The 20166-nt window shown below is 48.7% G+C and overlaps 1 protein-coding gene across 1 annotated transcript; it reads right to left on the bottom strand.

The window, feature by feature from the left end:
• Nucleotides 1-11344: 11344 nt before the first annotated feature.
• dact2 (dishevelled-binding antagonist of beta-catenin 2) lies at nucleotides 11345-19430 on the bottom strand. Its single transcript, XM_023963544.2, has 5 exons — nucleotides 19310-19430; nucleotides 16378-16768; nucleotides 13961-14093; nucleotides 13567-13845; nucleotides 11345-13480 (listed from the first exon to the last, which is right to left on the bottom strand). Exons 2-5 carry the CDS (start codon nucleotides 16588-16590, stop codon nucleotides 11640-11642), a joined length of 2466 nt encoding a protein of 821 aa, XP_023819312.1. The 5' UTR covers nucleotides 16591-16768; nucleotides 19310-19430; the 3' UTR covers nucleotides 11345-11639.
• Between the last annotated feature and the right edge of the window lie 736 nt (nucleotides 19431-20166).

The following is a 20166-nucleotide window of genomic DNA, read 5'->3' as shown; positions in this document are numbered from 1 at the left end:
GCAGGACTGCCCCGATGGGGGAAACAGAGTTGGTTTGGAGTTTTTAGTCTTTGATCTAATTTGGTTTTGGGTTTTTAAAAGTTTTTAAGATTTTTTTCTGGCCTCTGTCTGGTGTGTTGTTAGTGCGTTGCTTTTTGCCCAGTGCATGAAATCTACCATCTCATTCTGATCACATAGCATCAGCAAGTGCATGAACAGTTCAGAAATGTGTTAACACCATCGACTGTATCAGAGAACTGGACTGAGTGGCCCCGCCCCCCTGGCGTTCCAAACAGGAAGTGGCTCCAAGAAGCCAAAATCCCGTAGACGACTATAGAGAAACAAACAGCTGTTCCTCAGTCATTCTGTTGGTCAGAAGAACCGTTCTGGATCTGATTATTCATTATATTGTTCTTTCTCATGCATAAGTTATTCAAGTTATAAACAGACCAATCAGATGCCTCGTCAAAAGTATGTGGTGCCCGCTGCCAGCCACCTCGAACATTTGATTGACAGATTGTTCTGAACAGCTATTAGTGTAAGGGGTGTGGCCTTTCAACAAACTCACTGCTGGAGCCAGAAGTAAGGCATTTTCTATGGATGACGTGACACCCGCTCAGTCCAGGTCTCTTATACGGTCACTGGTTAACGTCAGTGGTAAACCTCTGACTTCCTGTGTTACACAGATTTAAAAACAAAAGAAACTGAAGCCCGATCAGTTCACTGGGTGACCACTAGGTGACGCCACGGGAAAGCAGCTTAACTTTATTGGATTAAGAACCTTCCCTACTATTTGGTTGGATGTAATATTTACCAATTTCAAACTTCCATTAAACATTGAAATCAAACAAAAGGTAGCATGGTCTTTTGATTGACAGGTGACCGTCAAACCCTCAGCTCTTTTACAGATTGTCGGGCTTTTTCAGAAAGTTCAGAGTTCAGTAACATCAGATGAGGCCATAATAGTGACAGAAAGCTATTAGTTTATCTCCAGATCGGCCCAGTAAAGAGACATGTGACCCCCTTCAGAAGGACAATGGCCTGCTGTGTGAGGGGCTTCCGTCTCAGCTGGAATCGATTGGAACAGAATGGACGGATGTCTCGGGGCAAACGACGGCCTTACAGCCCACTCAGGTCTTCATGGGAACAAACTGTATGCGTTCAGACTTCTAATTAGACACACAACCTGCAATCAAGCCCCTCATTTAACCCCACTTTCTGCAGGATTCATGACAAAGTTCTGTAAACGTTTAGCAGATTCTAAACAGAAAAACACGGCAGATCTCTGCAGAAAGACTGACACAGAGAAGACTTCACGTGGCTTGGAGAGGAACATCTAGAGCAGGTAAGGGGAGGTGGTCCATGAGAGCTCTCTAGCTCCATCTGCCCCAAACCTAAACCATCTGTCCCAGATGAGATCAGATAAGTGAGACGTCAAGAGTTGAAGCCCGAGGTGACGCCTGAGGTTGTGAACCGCCGTTCCTTTCTCTGTTCCTGAGAACATCCGTGTGGTTTCATCCCTTCTGAAAACGTTCACGCCCGGCTCACGGCCGGCAAAGAGAAGCCGTGCGTCAGTTGGTGGTGATGATTTGCATTGAATTGTCCGTTGGCAGTCGGGCTTTGTGGACGGCTTTGGTTCTCTCTGGTCCATGACGGATCCACTCTGCTGCCGTCTGGAGGTGGGGTGTGCTGTCCAGGCCTGTTCAGACGGAGCAGCGGGGACAGCTCGCTCACACGCGCTCGCATACAAACATCTTCAATAAACATTCTGGGACAAAAGCGGTGGAAAAGACTGAGGCCATGCTGTCCAAATGCCTCGGCCCCTCCCTGTATCTCTGCCTCATCAGAGGTCGTGACCTTTTGTCCTGCTGGGCATATTTTAACATGCTTCCTCTGCTTCAGACTGATTGCTGGCTGATAACATTTCAGGCTTTTAAAGTCAGCATTTTGCTTTAAAATACATCATAAATTAGTGTCACGCTGATAGCTGCACTCACCTCAGACGTTTGTGTGTTTGCAGAATTTGACATTAAAGTTGTGAAAAGGCATTTAAAGGTCTGTCATTGTGTATTTGTTAACCTCCTGTGTATAAAATGAGTGGCTGGACTCATCAGGGTCTTCCTTTAGGGGTGGGTGCGAAATGCAGAAAGAGGCTCACACCGTGAGGTGGTGTTGACGGCAGAACTCCCTCAGACATGCAGCGTTTGTGTACAGAGGAACTCGTTTAGCTGCTCTCAGCAGAAGCTGTTGGGCTCATCTGCACCAGACTTGTTCTCACAGATTCATTTCGTTTGGCTGGTTGCTTGTTTTTTGATGCTTTGACAGCATAATTGATTCATAATGAGGTGTGGAAAATTGTGTTTTGGATCTGTTTCCTTGCTGTTATCAACAAAACAGACATAGTTAAGTTAATTATGCGACCTGCTAATATCTGCAGATGAGAAGCATTGAGCAACAGTGACAGGAACGATTTCACTCTGAATGTGTCATAAGACATGAGCCTCTGAGCCTCGATTCTAAGCTTTAGCTTCTGTCTAAAATGTAAACATTGATGGTTGCATTGCACCATCTTGATTTCCAGCTTTGCATTTCTGGTGTGGCGTCCCAAAAAACCAACACTTTAGCACCAACAAGCCGCAGGTTTTAGGGCTGATTTGTTGTTTTTTGTTGATTTGAAGATGACAGGTGCAGTCATTTCCTCAAAGATCTTCATTCCAACTGCTTTACCCAGCAAAGCTAACGTCTCAGTCCCAACTGTCCTTACAGGTGGATGCAGGCTGTCTCCAGGTAAAAAGTGCTCAAAGCTCTACGGGGCATGCAGGGGACTGAAGTGACAGACCGTTCAGGGCACCGCGGTCATGCTGCAGGTGACAGGTCATGGTGAACACTCATGGAACATGTAAGGGGGAGTAAGGATGAAGAAGGTGAGATGCAGGCGTATCGTATGGATTTTTGATTTCTTTAACCCCTAAATCCTGCAGACTAAACAAGGAGCCCGTTCACGTGCACACCCCGTGCGTGCAGCATTTGAGGGGGGTCAGTAAGGAACCAGAACTCACACCGTACTGACCACTAGAGTGAGGGGTTAGGACACCGTACGACAGCATCCCCCGTTCGTTATAAATCAGACGTTGTCCTTCACGATGCATTTACCACACACACGACAATGGTACGTTCCATCTTCACAGCGTCACTCATGGTGGTGGTACGAGCCTCAGGGGAACTGCAAGACACACCTGCCCCCCCCTTGACCTGCAGCCGCTCCTCTCTACGACCCGCCACGGACCCGGACAACCAAAAAACCTCCAGAACCTCCAGGTCAGCCCCCCCATACGGGTTCATGAGGCAGACCAGACGTCTTCCTCTCAATAACAAGGTTTAACCTTTTCTGCCATCAGCTTCATTAACTTTGTGCTACAGACTTTATTGTTGAAATCAAAGCTTTTATTGTAAGAGTTAATTCTCTTTTTCTCCCTTTATTCATATTTTAGTTGCTCTTTTCTTTGATTTATAAAACAAATCAAACCTAAAAGAACCCAATAGCTGATCAGTTATCAGAAAGTTTCTTCACCTAAATGTTCCTATCTGAAAAAAAAAAGAATTGTCTAAAATCTTCTGATAAAATATTGTAAAAATGACTCAGCTGGGAAAAATGTAACAGTCAAAGAATTCCATGTACTACAACAAAAAAACAGAAATGTTCTGACTTCATTTCTACAGACAGAGACCCTGACCTGAGCCATGCAGGAGTCAGAGTGTTCGGCCTAAGAACTGCAGATCTCCTCATTAGTTCTGCTGCAGCCTTTGGCGGCGCAGACGTCAACCACTGCTGATTGATGGAAGCTCATCCTCTGTCCTGCAGCCTCAGGGGTACATTTAGAGTTTACAGTCATCCATTACGGGTGCGTATCTGCGTCTGCCACAGGGGGAAGGTTGGACATCGATCTCACAGAGAGTCCCGAGGAGCCAGTTTCATTGGGGGGTGGGGGGCAGTTCTGGGGGTTAATTCTAATGTTAGACCTGATCTCGTGTTTTTCTTTCATTCTGGTTGTTTTCAGGGAAATAAAACAGATATAAAGGTCATCTTTGCTGAAGTCCTGAGTTCTTTGTGCTAGGATTGTGAATTCTCACTTCTAGATCAACTATGACTTTTATCTAGAATGTTCTCGGGCTTGTAATAGAAAAGAGGAACCAGCGTAGCTGTGGCGCTCAGAGGCGATGAGGACGCGTCTGTCATTGGCGTCCTGAACACCAGAAGAGCTCCGGCCTCCAGCGCTACTGTCATGTCCGATCAGCTTCTCCTCTCTGCCTGTTTGTTCTCCCCCCTTTCAGCACCGCTGTTGTGGAGACCAGAATCCCCGACAGGATTGCCTGAAACTCTTGGCAAACATCCCTACTGTGTGCGGAGGACTGCCATGACAACACATGGAGGACGTCCTGGAGCAGGATGGCTCGTTGGGTGGAAACCTGTTGAGAAACGGCGTTTGAATGGGTTAAAACTGGTGTCTGTTCACACTACCACTGCAAGATCACTGCAGAGACATAATTCAGATGGATTTTTTCATCTCTTCATGACTGTTTGTCCCGTCCTGAACCACTGTGAGGAAATGTGAAGCAGCCTTCCTTCATTTAGTTTCTGAGGATCTCCAGACAGATTTAAATTAGACCCTCACTCACCAGACAGAACTGTCGAGGCTGATCTGCTCTATGCGCACAGATCTGCTGGTCTCCAGATCATCACAGAACCAGCATCAAAGCCGGACCGACCCCCCCTCCGCCTGTCCTCCACCTTATCGTTCCTCTTCCTTTCTATCCCCTCTGGGTTTATACGGCCCTCCTGAGAGCAGCGGAACAAATCCAAGTCTACCCACCCATCCTGCAGAGGGTGTTGCAGCTGACATTGATCACATTGATGGGGAATAAGTAAAAAGGGACGCACATCGATCCAGGCCCAGAAAACCAATCAATATAAAAGGTCTGCTAGGGAGCCATGAGGTCGTGTTGTTGGTGGAGAGCAGTCGGACAGGAGCCTCTGAGGCTTTGTGTGACCCCCACCATCAAAGCATCTGCCATGTTTAATGATCACAGACATTGTAAAGGGGCACCTGAGAGTTAGAGTGACTTCATAGTCCCAGACGAGGCCACCAGGTTCACAGTTAACAGCTTTTAATTTGTTTTGAGCTGCAAAAAAAAAAAAAAAAAATATTGTCCAAAATGTGCTATGGGGGGTTTCAAAGCTCATTCATACTGTCTGCTGCGTCCTTAAAGTCCCACTCTGATCATCTTCTGATCTATTTTCAAAGCCTTCTTGGTGGATTTAAATTATGATTTTCACGTTTTCATTCAAAATCTGGGACTTAGTTCCTGCAAAGCAGCAGTAGTTTGTCAGAAATTCACCTCTGAGGTGTGGGGGGGACGGTTGGTGTGGACCAACCCCGCCCCCTTCCCATAATTGAAAGCTCTCTGTTTACACACTCCCCGCTAGTCACAACCCCAACATTGTCCAAATGTTGAGCAATGTCGTAGCTACCCATCCGTCCAGTTCTGATCCAGGTTCAGCTCAGACCAGGAAAGCAAAGACGTTCATGGATCTGTTGGTCGGCATCATTTTGGGGCGGAGCGGTTTGTGACCCCCAGCTTATTTTCTACGTTACAAATAGGATCTTTTTCAAACGACACTTTTTTTGTCCGATAATGATTCTTTGAATAACGAAATACTCAGAAATGCTATTTTAACCTTAACTTTCTTTAATTCTGTCCTCCATCATCAGAAAAATGCAACAAGAAAACATTGAAAACCCAGAAAACAGGATTTTTATGGGAGTGAGTCTCGTGCAGTTTGGAAGCAGAACTTAGGGTTTCAGTGATGTCCTGAGGTCCGTATGAAAACAGTCACAGGAGTATTTTCCCTCTGAGTTTGTTGTGTTCTGATACTTGATCTGCCCCCCCCCTCCATTCCTCTTCTGGAAATCTCTCAACACAAAGGCCCAAACAGTCATCCAGTTCAAAGGAAAGCCGGGGTCAAGCTTGCTGGGTCAACCTCTCCCCAAGTGACAGAATTTACCCCCAACGCTCCTCCCAATTTACCCCTCCCTCCTCTCCAAAAACACATGGGGCCCCAGATAGACTGCCCCCCCTTCCTTACACGGCAGGCCTGTGGTGATTTACTGCTTCAGTACACACATCCCACAGAAACACACCGTCCACATGCCCCCAACTGCAGCTTTGTGGCAGAGAGGTCGGATTTCAAAGATCGACCCACTTCTCTCGTGTTAACGTCACAAAACAGTCAAGCCGCTGCTTCGCCCCTCCCTCCAACCTTCCCCACCAAAAAACAACTTTTCTGGAAACACCTTCACTGTCAGGTGTTAATGTTTATCCTTCAGTTGCCACCCTGCTAACGTATTTGTACCAGGAAGTAGAGGCGCTAACAGCCCGGCCTGATGAAGGCGGCTTAGCCATATGTTAGCTTTTACTGTCGGTGTGAACACACACAGACCACACGCCTAAAGAAAAGGCAGCTAATGAAATTATGGAGCATTGTCTCCCCTGGTAAACCTCTTCTCCACATTTGCTGTCTCTGCCTGTGTGACCCCCCCTCAGTCAGTGCAGGGGCAAGTTTCTGAAGAGCCGTGTTTCGTGACAACGGCAGTCCATGCGGTTCAGGATGTGAAAACTCTCATTTCCTGACGTCGTTCGGCTCTCACAGGCCTGACAAGCTAAGGCGATTCTGGTTAAGCTGGTGCTGAAAGCAGTTCGGACCTGTCTGTCATCTCTGTGTGTGCCTGAGGTGCAGTGTCTCGATCCAGCTCGGAGGACCAGCCTGTTCCCCGCATGACCCCTGACCCCTGCGATGAGAGAGGGGCCATCCTGTCCAAATCAGCTCGGAGACAGGAGGACCTCAGGGTGTCTTGCGGTGTGTTAGTGGAGCCGCTCCAAATGAAATCTGTCTGCCGTGATTTCTGCTTTTTAATGGAAAACCCTTTCTGAGTACTGTGAGAACTTCAGTGACAGAAATGATCAAGTTGGAGATGTTTTATCTGCCAGGATGCTTTTTTCCTGTTGCATCTGCAAGCTTGGACCTGTCTGGTGGGGTTAAGTCAGGCATCCACTGGGAGACTGACGTAAACAAGTCCAACATCAAGCTGCTGATCTCAGGGAAATGCCCCCCCCCCCCCCCCCCCCCCATTCCCCCAAAGCATTCCGCTTTTATGGGATCATGCTTTAAAAATGTGTTGGAGTTTTTCACTACAATCACTTTGTTCTCTCAATAGTCAAAAGCAGAAGCTGTTTTAAGGCAGCTGAACCTGTTTTCTTTTTCCAAAAAGAAAGAGAAAATGATCCACTCAATCACATTCACTGAGTCTGGAAGGCGCTGCCTATTTTGGTTGAAAAAAGCCACTTTTCCCGAGTCATGAGGACGTGATCACACGTTGGATTGATGTCTGCAGAGCTGGGCTGTAGTGTGGGCATGTTAAGGGCCATATGGGAGCAGTGGGGGAGGTGCTGGGCTGGGACAGGGGTACCTGTTGGGTCCCATGTTCTCCTGTCACTCTGATCTTATCAGGGGGTCATCTCGGGAGGAGGACCAGCTGTCACTCTCACTGCTCTTTTGATGTCCCCCACTCCGCCTCGGATGAGCCGCCGCTTATTTTTGTTTGAAACGGGGCCTGGCGGCCCGGAGAGCTGCTTCCCAAGCCACACATCGGAAAAGAAAGACAGCGACGTCAAGATAAGGCGGGCTGGTTACCGCTCTGTGAGGACGTGTGGGCAGGACGCCTTCAATTGATCTGTTGGGAGCCTGGGGCTGGACGAAAGCGAGTCCCCTGAGCCGACACAGGACATCCTGGCCATAAAACTGCCAGGACGTCCTCACAGAGGGACAAAAAGGAAGCTCATGAATTCACCTGAAAGCTCTTCTCATCATCACCAGCATTTACCTTCTGACCTTATCAGATTAAAGACCTATAATCTAAACTGTTGACAAACCAAACCCCCCCTGGAGTGATGTCAGGCCTGTGGTGAGACTCCTCATCAAAAGGTTAAGCAGCAACACGTTTAGGCAAAACAACGATGAAGCCTTTTTTTAAACAAATCCCTTAATTATTGCAAACTTGTAGCTTTTAGAGTTATAGTTCTTGATTTTATCCAGTAAATGTTTGAGTGTTTTTACACAACAGCTCCAGTTACCTGGAGAGTCCAAATCCACGCTGGCAGAACTCAGATCACTGACAGGTGGGATAACTGAGAACTAAAAGTAGAAATGTGATCGTCTGCATGGGAGTCCAGAATTGGATTCACTGTAGTTGTTCACCGTGATCTCGTCAGGGATTGCTACAGCCAATCAGCTTTCACCGATCCCGGGCTGGGGACAGACCCGGAGTTGGCCCCCCTTGTGGATCGTTTCCTCGCTTAAGATCAAGCCAGATTTGTATTTTCCATTCATTTCACATCTTATTTGTCTCTTTCTATGCTTTATTGTGTTGTGTAAGAGTGTGTGGTGTGGATGAGGGGAGGGGGAAGAAGCACATCTATAAACTCCCACCCCCACAAGGCAGACTTGTAAATGTAATCATGCTGTACTTTGGCATCATTTAACTGAAGCCGCTCAGAAGACAGACATTCTGGGGAAATCAGGGAGGTTCCTACGTTCCTTTTTGGTCTCCTTCTCAGCTCCCTTCAGCCTCCGCTGTCGTCTGCGTTAGCTGCTGAGGAGTGAAGAAACGTTTCTGGTGCCTAATTAACACCATGCATGTGCTGCATCAGCGTTTCAGGCAGAGATGGAGCTTAAATGAGTGGAACCTGCAGACTGGCCTCAGACAATTGCTGAGCAGGGGTGAGGCCTCTCACAATGCTTTGACACTGCATGCGAACTTTTGAACCACAGCTGGATGTGAGTTGAGACAATGGGAAGCAAACAAGCTGCAGTGAATGAAGGGATTGGGTATTAAACGACAGGATGTGCCTCAGATGGAGCAGGTGGAGGTTGAGGCTGGGCCAGCTAAGCTTTAGCAGGAGTGCTTTTCATTCATCGTCATGCTCTGTCTCCATGGCTCTTCGTCTTCCGCTCTTCTTCCCCTAACTCTCTGCGGCCTCGCCTGTTCGATCCCTATCTTCATTGTTCCGCTCCGGCAGAGGAGCCTGCTCCTTCGCTGAGGGTTCAGACCATTGACATTCATGAGAATGGACATTCCGGTGCAGCCTCATTCATATGTACAGTAAGGGGACAAAAGACATCCCATACACTGGAGACCCCCCCACCCATGAGTCACAATGGAGCAGACTCTGGGCCAAAGCAACTACAATAGAAGAGTGAAGCTCGTTCAGTGAAGAAGCTGCAGCTTTAGGGACGGATGAGACCAAATCAGGGCCGCTCCTCACTCTGCGCTACGTTTCATCAAAGCAGAAACAAATATGTCGATTTTTTCAGCTCTGTTACCACGACGACAAAGTCCTGTCAGGCGATTGGTCACACGTTCTCATGCTGAGGTTTGACATCCACAGTCTGGACTGTTTTCCATCTAAAAAAGTGTCGGGGAATTGATTTTTATATTTGTCTTCAACCTAGAATCTTCATGCACGTTCTACTTCCTGCATCATTTCTACATGTTTGCATAAAAGTAGGAGAGCAAAGTGATAACTAATGCAATCACAAGGAAATGCCCCAAACAGAACAATGCTTTGGTTTGTGAAATGATGAGATAAAGCAGACGAGCAGACGGGGGGGGTTTGTGGAGGACCTCACCCGCCTCCATCAGTTTAACAGCAGGTGCTGCTCCCTACTTTACTATGTGGCTTTTTTTTACATCACCAGGATCCTATAGACTTTTTTATTCTGATTACTGTCAAGGAGGACAGGAGCAGCCATTTTTAAACGAGCCGTCAGATTCAGAGAGCGTGTGTGAAAAATGCCTGTCAGATGTTTCTGTCCCGCTCGGTACCGTTCTGATGAGACCCTGCAGGAGTCTGGGACAGAGAATGATAAACTAAACCAGCTATGGGGGGGGTTAGGAATCTAAATGAGCTCTGACCAGGAGGAAAACAATCAACCTGCTGGTTCTGACCTAAAGAAACGCTTTTACCTCCTCACGTCTTTGGGTTGCTGTCATGAACGTTCACATCAGAGGATTCGTGTCCCACTTTTTGGACATTTTGTTTGTTTGAGTGGGAAAAACTGCAGCAGGATTTAAGATGACCGACACTCATGAGCTCCAACCCAAAAAGACCAAACAGTCCCGTGTGAAAAGCTTCAAAAGGTGAAGCGTGTGTGTGTGTGTGTGTGTGTGTGTGTGAATGTCATTTGGTGTGGAGTGTCAGAAATGCCGACGCAGATGAACGTGTATGTTGGATTCAGCTGAGGGTTTCTGACTCATGAGCAGAAATGTGGTGAAACAGGAGCAGGGCGGAGCTTCTTCCAGCAGACAATGAGTCAAAAGAAAGTAATTGGTGAACATGAAGCGAACAGAGAGCCCAGAGATAGCAGACATAGAACAAAGCCTCTGACCTCTCTATTGAGGGGAGCTGCTCCTTTAGAAAGGAGCCTGTTCTACAACTCCAGAGGTCAGCCGGCACACAAAGTCAAGCCGACAAAATCCCGCTTTGCTCAACATCAAAGACAAGTCCAGATCCCGTCATCCTCCCTCCCAGCCGGCCGGAGAGCAGCGGCGCTAATCCTTCAGACCTCTGCTGTCTCTGTTGCAGTGGGGGGGCAGAGGTCAGCTGGACGTGCTGATCTTAATAACTATTCTTTGGTTTAGTTTCTGCTCACGCTCTCTTTGATGGGGAGGATTTCTGTTCTGCTTTGGCCTCTGGACCTGCATTGTGATTGATGGAGGATTAAATCCTGACGATTCAGATTAAAGTTTGCCGAAAACCTGCCGGGCAGACGGTGACCTCCTGATGGTCAGATAGGAGGAGATTCACCTTCAATCTTCTGCAGCTGCTCCAGGTCTGAGCTCTTCGTGGCAGCTCTGGACAGCCTCATATCATCCTCCATCCCGCTAAACCCTGCTCACCGCTTTGCCTCGTGCACCAACCGTCTGTCATTATCATATTGTCTGTGTGTGAAGCTGCAGGAGCACACGTGTTTTCCTGCTTCACTTCAAGTGTTTGCCTACAGGCTGATAAGCATCGGCCTCTCATTAAACACCACAGTCTGAAGCTGGAACAGCTGGGAAGAATCAGGAAACCAGATAAGGACTTATCTATGCTAACCTCCGTCAGGATCAACCACGGCATTTTTCAGCTCGCCACAAAGCTACCAGGAGAAGATTTAGTCCCAGGAGGAGATTATTTCAGGAACGTTTCCTCCCTGTGTCTTTAATATTCTCTGGAGAATGGAAGAAAGGCAGAATAAACAGCTGCATTCATATTAAATATGAGTTTATTAAAATTGGTCAATCATGAAGTTACAATAAAAAAGGCAGAAGAAAGTGTAGAACAAGTCAGTCATCATGAAACAGAGACAACAATGTGGTAAAAAGGTGAAACCAGCCTAAACCAGCACATGGGATGATAATAATACAGCCTCAGGGTAAAAATCACTTCTTTGTGCTTGATTTCTATCATTTCCAAATGCAGCTCAGCTCTGACAGACTTCAGACTTCAGGCCTCTGCGCAGAAGCTCCTCCCACAGGTCGTGCTCTGCAGGAGGGGGCCTTCTACACCAGGGTCATGACCTTCAGCGAGGCGGGCTGAAAGCGGCGAATCTTCTTCTTCAAGGCTCTGGAGGCTTTAATGCGGCAGGCTGAAGGCTCGGGACGGGGTGGGATCTGCGTGACGGGACATCCGGTGGTCGTGGGGCCCAACGCGGCCTCAGCCCACACCAAACCTGCGTCTTCCTCACAGAGGTCTTCCTCATCCAGGGACAGGCTGCTGTCGGAGTCGGACAGGGACTGGAAGCTCTGGCTGGACTCGCTGTCTCCGAAGCGGTTGGTGGTGTTGTCGCTCGTCTCGCCCTCGCTGCTTTCAGCGATGGTGGAGTGGAACAGCGAGGCGCACTCGGCTGAGTACTCCGACTCACATCTGGGTGGGTACAGACTGGACGCCTGAAAGGGGGCTGGGGGGTATTTAGCGTTCAGACTTTGGAGAAAGGAGCTGGAGGACGTGGAGGCCTGAATGGGGCGGGGCCTCATCCACTGGCTTTGCCTGGCACTCATACTCCGCACCATCTGCATGCTCCAAAGTGCTGGAGCTTGGGGCTCCTTGGACTTCAGACGGGGGGCATGTGGAGCCTGGAACACTTCCATGTTAGAGGACCACTTTGCATCCATCTGCCTCCTCTTCCTCTGCTCTACCGGCTGCGCATACTCATGGCAGTGCAGTCGCCGGCTTTTGCTAGGCTTTGACGAGGGGAGGGGTCTGGGGCTGGTCTTGTGGGTAGTTGCGAGTCCAGGACTGTAGAGACTGGAGTCTGAGCCTGAACCCTGTCTGAGCTCCTCTGCGGGGTAGTGGTTCACTCTTGGGGGTTCTTTGAGCTTCCCTGCTCTTCTTAAATCCCCTTTTCCCCGACTATTGGTCTCCCTGCTCCTTTCTCCTGAGGAGCAGCCGCTCTGCTGCCTCACGGCTCGGTGCTCTTCGCTGCTTCTTCTCTTGAGCTTCACCGCTTTGGTTTTCCGGTCTGCTTGTCTGATCTTGACCCTCTGAGCTCCAGCGGGGAGGAACTTGGCGTGAACGAACTCGGGCGAGCCGGTGTGAGCGCTCTGAGCTTCGGTGCATGGAGATTCCTCTGTGCCGGAGCTGTGAGCCGTCGCCGGCCTTTGCCGGAGAGGCTTCTTCTCCTGTGGTCTGGACTCAGGATGGTCACCGCCATTTTCAACAGATTGGTTTTTTACAATTTTGACTTTGTCTTCATGGTGCCTCTCCGTGTTCTGCATGAGTGAAGAGGCCACTTGATTGGTACTGTACTCCTCCATGGAAGCAGGAAAGGAGAACTGGTGAGGAGTGTCTGTGGTTCTCCCTGCTGGTTTCTGGGTTCTGGTTTCTGGGTGTTCTTGGCCTGAAGATGTCAGGAACTGTCCTTTCTGATCACTGAAGTTCCTGGTCCTGGCTGAAGGACGCATGGACACCTCCTTGTCGGTCGCTTCCGTCAACCCCCTCACATGCTCTGCAGGCTTCCTGCTGCAGCTCCCACATGGCTTCAGTGTCTCTGACCCGGTCTCGCTCTGGATTTTGCTCAGGTTGCGCTGGAGGAGCATGTCAATGTAACCCAGGGTCTTGAACTCATAACCTATTTGAAGAGCTTCACAATCATTTCCTAGGATTTGTTGGTCCTCCATCAATCCAGGAGGCTCAGCTGCACCTCTGAGGGAGAAGAAGGGGCTCTGCAGGGCCACCGCGTGCAGCGGGCTGGGGTAGCGGTACACTTCCATCCCACTGCAGGACTCCAGGTGCTGCTGAAACTTGGAATCTTCTTTGGAAATCTTTGGACACAAAAAGCTCTTTTTCACATCCAGAGCTTTCAGGTGGCCTCCTCCTTGAGCCACCATTTTTTCAAGGTCCCCTAGAAAAAGAACAGATATGCATATCTATAAAAAAAAAACCAAATGGTGGTTATGGTCGCAGGGGAGCTACGCGACAGATCCGTACCTGTTGACACGGGTCTGGGTCGTATCTGTTCTGCAGCACTGGCTCGGATCCGGCTGCTGCCCAGATGGAGGCCTGTGGGCCGCATTGGGTTTAGCTGTGGCGGGCTCTCATCAGCCGAACAGCGCCGGGCTACGCCCACTTGTGGCGGTAGACTTTTGTGACGGTTCACGGTGCCGATGGGAACGAGGCTCGTCTGGGAGGAAGACAAACACTCGCTGTAGACGGAGGTGCAGGAGTTGGAGCGGGAGCAGGAGCCTCCATCACTGAGCTCGTAGAAACCTGAAGAAAACATGGCAGAGTGACCGATTTTCCCCCAAAAACCCAGAAGAAGGTCCTCGTACGAAGATGACACCCGTCAATGAACCGGATGGAGTTCAAAGTGGGGTGTACGCACCAGAACTGGGCCTGCTGTCGCTCTCCAGCTGCTCCGAGGAGACTTTTCCCACGTCCAGCTTCAGCTCGCTGATCTGCTGGTCCAGTTGCTGCAAGTGCGTCTTCAGGCCAACGTCTTGTTTACGAAGACGAGACTGAGAAAAAGAAAAGAATGACAGAAGATTAAAATGATGCACTTCAACTTCTCCAAAAGGATGAATCAGTGAGAAAAAGAAAGTTCAGGAGACAGGAACCAAAAGCCAACACATGATAGACAGAAGTCATGTGTCCGTGAACACGTGTGATAGCAGAGATCCTCCCAGGAAAGCATGGGTTGTTTTCTAGATAAAGGACAATAATGTACAGCCACGAGGAAGGCAAACGGTCCCAGCTGTGGCTGATGATTAACCCCAGCAGGACTGGAGAAGCCTGGAAGAAGCAATGGAGGGGAACTTATTTCCCCCCCCCCACAGCGAGGTCGGGCCTTTGTGTAAACCAGGACAGAGGACAACCTGGGGGGGCTGTGTAGAGTATTAGCAGTATTAGCACAGGTTCTGGACTCTGCATGATGTCCTTATCAAATTGACGTAACCCTTGTTCTATCCTAGGCTCTTTAACGTTGGGAGTGGGGTCATCTAGACCCACTAGACAGTGCTCTGAACCTTTTTTCCTCAATGATTTGTGATCTTCACTGGTGTCCATGGATTACATGAAATCTTTCCACCTTTATCCACATTTGTCATGGTAGGGAGAACACGTCAATGGAAGGGGGGGGGGGTCATAGGATAGCACAAGGGTTAAACTCCTTATGGGTTCATCCACGTTCCATCGTTTGCTGTTTACTGCGCAGAAGCAGAACTCTGTTTGGGAGCATGCGCCTCTGATCCTCCTCTGTGGATTCAGGCTCTGCACATGAATCCTTCACTTCCCCTCAAGTAGCCGCGGTTACATGGGCAGAATATCTTGATCGGATCAATGGTCGGGTTAAAATTCACCCGTGCACATGGGCACAGAAAACCTTTTTCCGATTAGAACAAGCGTTCCCATGGCTCACACTCTCGTTCGGAATGAATCATTTGGGCATGCGCAGTAGTGTAAAATCACCCGGATGCGGATATAGGTCCCGTTGTAAACAAACCGCTTCCACAGACATTTATGCAGCAGCTCGGTAACATACGAGACGATCTTCCAAACGTGCTTTTATTAATGTCATGAATATTATGAATTGCCTGTTCGCTCATCGTTATATTTAATCTGTGTGGTCAGTGCTTTTTTTGTGGAAGAATTAAGCTGGACGAAAGCTTAGGACAGACTAACACGGGCTAACATCATTAGCCTGACACAAAATCCAGGACCGTGCGAGAAACGCAGCAATCTGCAGCTTTCTAAGGACTGAGCGACATTTATTTCTGCTCTGAAAGTTCACACAGACCGCCCCAAAGCCACTCTGTGAGCTAGCGGCCCGAGCTCTGTTCGAACACGGTTCCTCCTGAGTCCTGCAGCCGCTAACCCAGAGCGGCGGGACGGCTCGCAGTCTGAATTCTCCCACACATAACAAAACAACAAAACGCACACGTAAAAAAGCCCCCCCCCCCCCCCCGACACAAAATTATTAATCCAGCTGCTCTGCTCACTCGGGTGCCAGTGGACCGAGTGAGCGTCAGGGGGCACGAAGCGCTCCTCCTCCGAATCTCCCCCGTGAGGGGTGTAAGAGAGGGGAGAGCCAGCGGGGCGAGAGCGGAGCGGCGCTTTTCACGGGGTGTCCGCAGAGCTGGTCGGTCCCGTATGCGCTCCAAAGCTTTCTCTCAGCGAAACACCGTCTATGCGTGACGTAAACCAGAGCAGCAGTGACACACGATCGGAATGACCGTTTACATGCTCCACGATCGGATAAACGATCGGTATAACCCACCTATCTCGATCGGAAAGAAATTCTGATCCGAATGAGTCTGACCGGGGCAGAGTATTCCGAACGGCGCGTTTACATGACGCATTTTCTTTCCGATCAGGCGTTCATTCCGATTACTTTTGCCCATGTAAACGCGGCTAATGACTTTAACAGCAGCGCTGGTCACGGCCGCAGCAGCGCCCCCTCCTGGTGGATGAGACTCCCTCAACCCAGGAACGAAAAAAACGCCTTTAATTTGATTTCCTGCCGTTTAGCGGTTAATGATTGAGGTCTGCCCCCTGGAGCTGCCACGCACGGAGTGCGCGCGCCCACACAACTGAAGGGTCCTTCAGTGAACCTTGATTTATGACACCTATCCTCCTTCTTACCCCCAGCTGAGCGCATTAAAGCCTGTCTGCAGCGAGTGCGCATGAGCAGCAGCCTACAGGAGACGTTCATTTAAGGACTCATTCCGTGAAAAACAATAAAAGCACTTTACAGAAGTCACGGCGGGAGTTAAGGCTGATGCTCAGGATCCATTAACTTCTTACCAGCTGCTGCTTCAGGGCGCTCAGAGACGCCTCCAGCCGCTGCTCCTCGGTTTCTGCTCCGTCCGCCTCGGTGTGGACCGAGGTGACCGGTTCCTCTCGGTCCATCCTGAGAGCCCAGCTCACCATGTCCCGCTGCCTCTCCTTCAGGAGCCGCAGCTCCTGCAGTCCCGCCAGAGCGGCGCGCATCCTCTCCCCGACCCTGCAGCGGTCCATCCCGGCTGCGTCTGCGCTCCTCGGAGGAGCTGCTGCTGCGTCTGCGCTCCTCAGAAACCTCCTCCTCCTCAGAGGAGCTGCGCCTGCTGAATGGATGGATCACGGTCCATCTACGCTTTAAGCCTGTGCGCTTCGGAGGAGATCCTCAGCTCCTCCTCCAAGCCAAGCGGCCCACCTCCTGGAAACCAACAAACATCTGGTTTAAATCAGTCAGGGCTTCTGTCCGCGCGCGCACGCGCCTCCGTGCATTTATCTGCACATCACACATCATTTCCCCCCTTTCTCTAGTTGTTTTTCTTCTCTAAGTTGCAGATAAACAGACATCTGCATTAGTTTAAACATATTTATGCAATTTCAAAAGAAAAGAAAAGGAAATTAAAACCCCAAATGCCGCGTGCCTGAAGGCAGAAACCCGCTAAAAGTTGAACAAACTGGTCAGGAGCAACTTTTTACATGTTTTTGTCAGCTTTTCTGAAGTAACTCAAACATGAATTCTACAAACATTACATATTAATCCGGACTCGAGCTCTTTTTCATTTGGACTCTTCAGTCTTAAGATTTCTCTGGCAAAGAAAAGCTAAACGGCGCCCCCTTGTGGCCACGTTTTGAAGTGCTGACCATTAGATGCCTCCTCAAACCCTTGTGCTATCCTAGGCACTTTAACATTGGGAGTTGGGTCATCTAGACCCACTAGACAGTGCTCTGAACCTTTTTTCTTCAATGATTTGTGATCTTCCATGGATTACATGAAATCTTTCCACCTTTATCCACCTTTGTCATGGTAGGGAGAACACCTCAATGTAAGGGGGGGTCATCTAAGATAGCACAAGGGTTAAACCCCCGTAGATGCTAAAATCTGCCCTTTCGAGCACATCTGGGGGTGTTATAGGGCTCCACCAACTTTAGATTTGCATCTGAAATCTGGGATTGGGATAACTTCTCTGGATTAAAGTCAGAATGTCGCTGCAGTGAAAGAAAGTTATTGGACACAAGCAGAATCTGTTTAGGAGTTCTGCACAGGGCACCGTATCGGGGTGGAAGTGGGGGGTGGGAGGAGGGGCACAGAGGAAAAAGGGCATTTAAATGGCAGTTTATTGTCCCAATCAATAAATGATCACACGAGACTTTTGAGGGGCAGTTTTGGTCCAGAGTGAGAAGGTGTGGGAAGAGGGGCGGGGGATCAGTCAGTCTCTCAACCTCAGTGATTATGAGATTTATTTATTAATGTAGCATCACTTTAAAGTTTCGCTGCATGAATGTAAATATTCTTTTGATTCACTGAGGTTTTCAGTTCCAGACAGTTTTTCTGTGAGGAGCTGCTGCTGGAAAAGAAAAAGACCTGAGACGCTGTCAGTCAGGTGAGCAGAGGGGCGGAGTCTAAATGAGTTTCACGTTGAATGTTTGATGTTTTTGTTTTTAGATGAATTTACATTCATAAACTGTAATTCAAAGGGACGTTTGACGTGTCTTGGTTCTCTTTCATTCTTGTGTGTGTGAAACAAAGACATAAATACAAACATATACAGAATATTTAGCGTTTTCTTTTGGTGACTTTTTTATTTTAAATCTGTTTTTTCAGTTTTTATGCATAGAATTGATTCACAAAGAAAACATCCATTAAATGTTTAATAAGAAAACCCTCAACGTTTCTGTCGATGATGTGAATGTTTTTCTAGAAAACACTGAACTGCAAACATAAAGATCTCCGATATTCCCAACAGTTTTACATGAAGCTCAAAGGTCTTGCTGTCTGATGACCAAACTCTGTCCTAACTTGAGATTCATTACAGCCGTTTCCAGCCTTTCACAGAAACCTTCTTCTTTCTCTTTCTGCTGCTCCCTTCAGGAAAGGAGTCACCTTCCTCCATCTGGCCCTCTCCTCTGCATCCTCCTCCTCCTCCTTCACACCATCCACCCGCATGTCCTCCTGCTGTCCATTCATGCTCCTCCCCTCCACCCAAAGACCCACTGGAACTAAATGCATCCAAACAAAACTGACTTGGTTGTGACCTTTTGTTCTTCTGACATCTGACAGTGAAGTTCATGTTGATGCAGAAGCATAACGGGCTTTAAACGGTTGGAGACCTTCACACATCAGCGTCCTTTCCACCTGAGATGCAGTTCATCTACCTGAGACCAACGAGACACTTGTTCTCAGTCAGTCGTCTGCTACCAAACAACGGAGGGGAGGATGGAGCCCTCATTCCAGGTGCTCCACAGGTGGGGAACTCCTTTGGGATCGGCTTCCATCAGGGGTTCAAAGGAATGGTGGAAATTCCAGGTAAGACGCTCCGCCGTGGGAGGATCTGCCTCATTCACACACGCACAGATAAGCTGATTGAGGTATTTCAGATGGAAGATTGTGTTTGCCTTTAGGATTTCATTCAGAAGCATTCTATTTATAGACGTTCAAAGGGACGCTAGAGGGCAGTATCGCACTGCCTTTGTGCGCTCTGACAGAGCGTTGGCTGAAAGTCTGCGCCTCTATTAGATTGCTTATCATGCAGCCTGTTGTTAGATCTGCCTCTAAATCATCTGTTTACCTCTCCCTGATTGCACAAACACATCCCACGAGCACGATGAGGCTCCTTATCGCCGTACTCCTATTATAGCCAATATGTCATGCATTGTGAAGGCCATGCGACACAGCAATGGCGTCATGTCTTTGTGATGTTGCTGGCGTACAAAACCACATTGTAATGCCTGGATGTCCCCCTACCCTCATCCGCTTCAAAGGCCTCCACAACTTCTCCAAAACACACTCCTCATTTTGGCTTCTTCACCCCACTCCACGTCTCTTCTTTTACACCCTTTCTGCTTTATTTCCACCCACTTAACTCAGAAGGAAAAGCACTGAATCTGTGTTTACCTGCCCAGGTAAAGGCAACAATGGAGGGCGGGGCTACAGACAGGATGTATGGAATAATTCCCAGCGAAGTAAACATGGGCTTTTGTCATATGTGGGACTGCAGAAAGGTGCCTGTGTGAGGAGAGCAGGGCAGCCGGGCTTTTGTTCAGACTCACATGAAAGCAGACGTTTGACATGGAAGCTTTAGCAGCTTCAGACTTCAAAGAGGAACATCTGATATGGAACACAACTCGGAGTTTTCAAAGATCATCAGTGCATTTCCTCTTTCTTGATTCTATTTTGTTGGAAGAACTGAGATCACAAAACCTCTGTTGGCAGTTGACAAAAGAGGAAAAAAGGAATTTTAGAGTCTCTCATGTTTGCAGTTTTTGACTCCAAACCGCCCGACTGAAGCCACTTTGTGCTGCCATCAGTCCTAGTCCAGAAGCTTTTCCTTTGATTTTCAGGTAACCTGCAGAAAAAGACTCTTAAGGCCCGTACACACCGGGATGAATATTCCCCAAGCGTTTTTCGCCAGCGTTTTTCGCCACGTTTTTTGTGTTCACACCCAGGCGATTTTCGCTGACGATGAGCCGAGCGAACATGCAATTTCATTCCCTGACATTAGATGGCGCTTAATGTAAACAGAAATACTCCTGTACACAAGGTGGCGCTGCGCAACTTTACGCTTCTTTAAGTCGCTTTTCACTCAGAAGAAGAGAGCAAGT

Source organism: Oryzias latipes, chromosome 15 (assembly GCF_053564925.1).
Source record: "Oryzias latipes strain Hd-rR chromosome 15, Olatipes_Hd-rR_3.1".
In the NCBI taxonomy this organism is placed as follows: Eukaryota; Metazoa; Chordata; class Actinopteri; order Beloniformes; family Adrianichthyidae; genus Oryzias; species Oryzias latipes.
The sequence above is the reverse complement of the archived record's forward strand: the minus strand, read 5'-3'. Positions and strand labels throughout refer to the sequence as shown.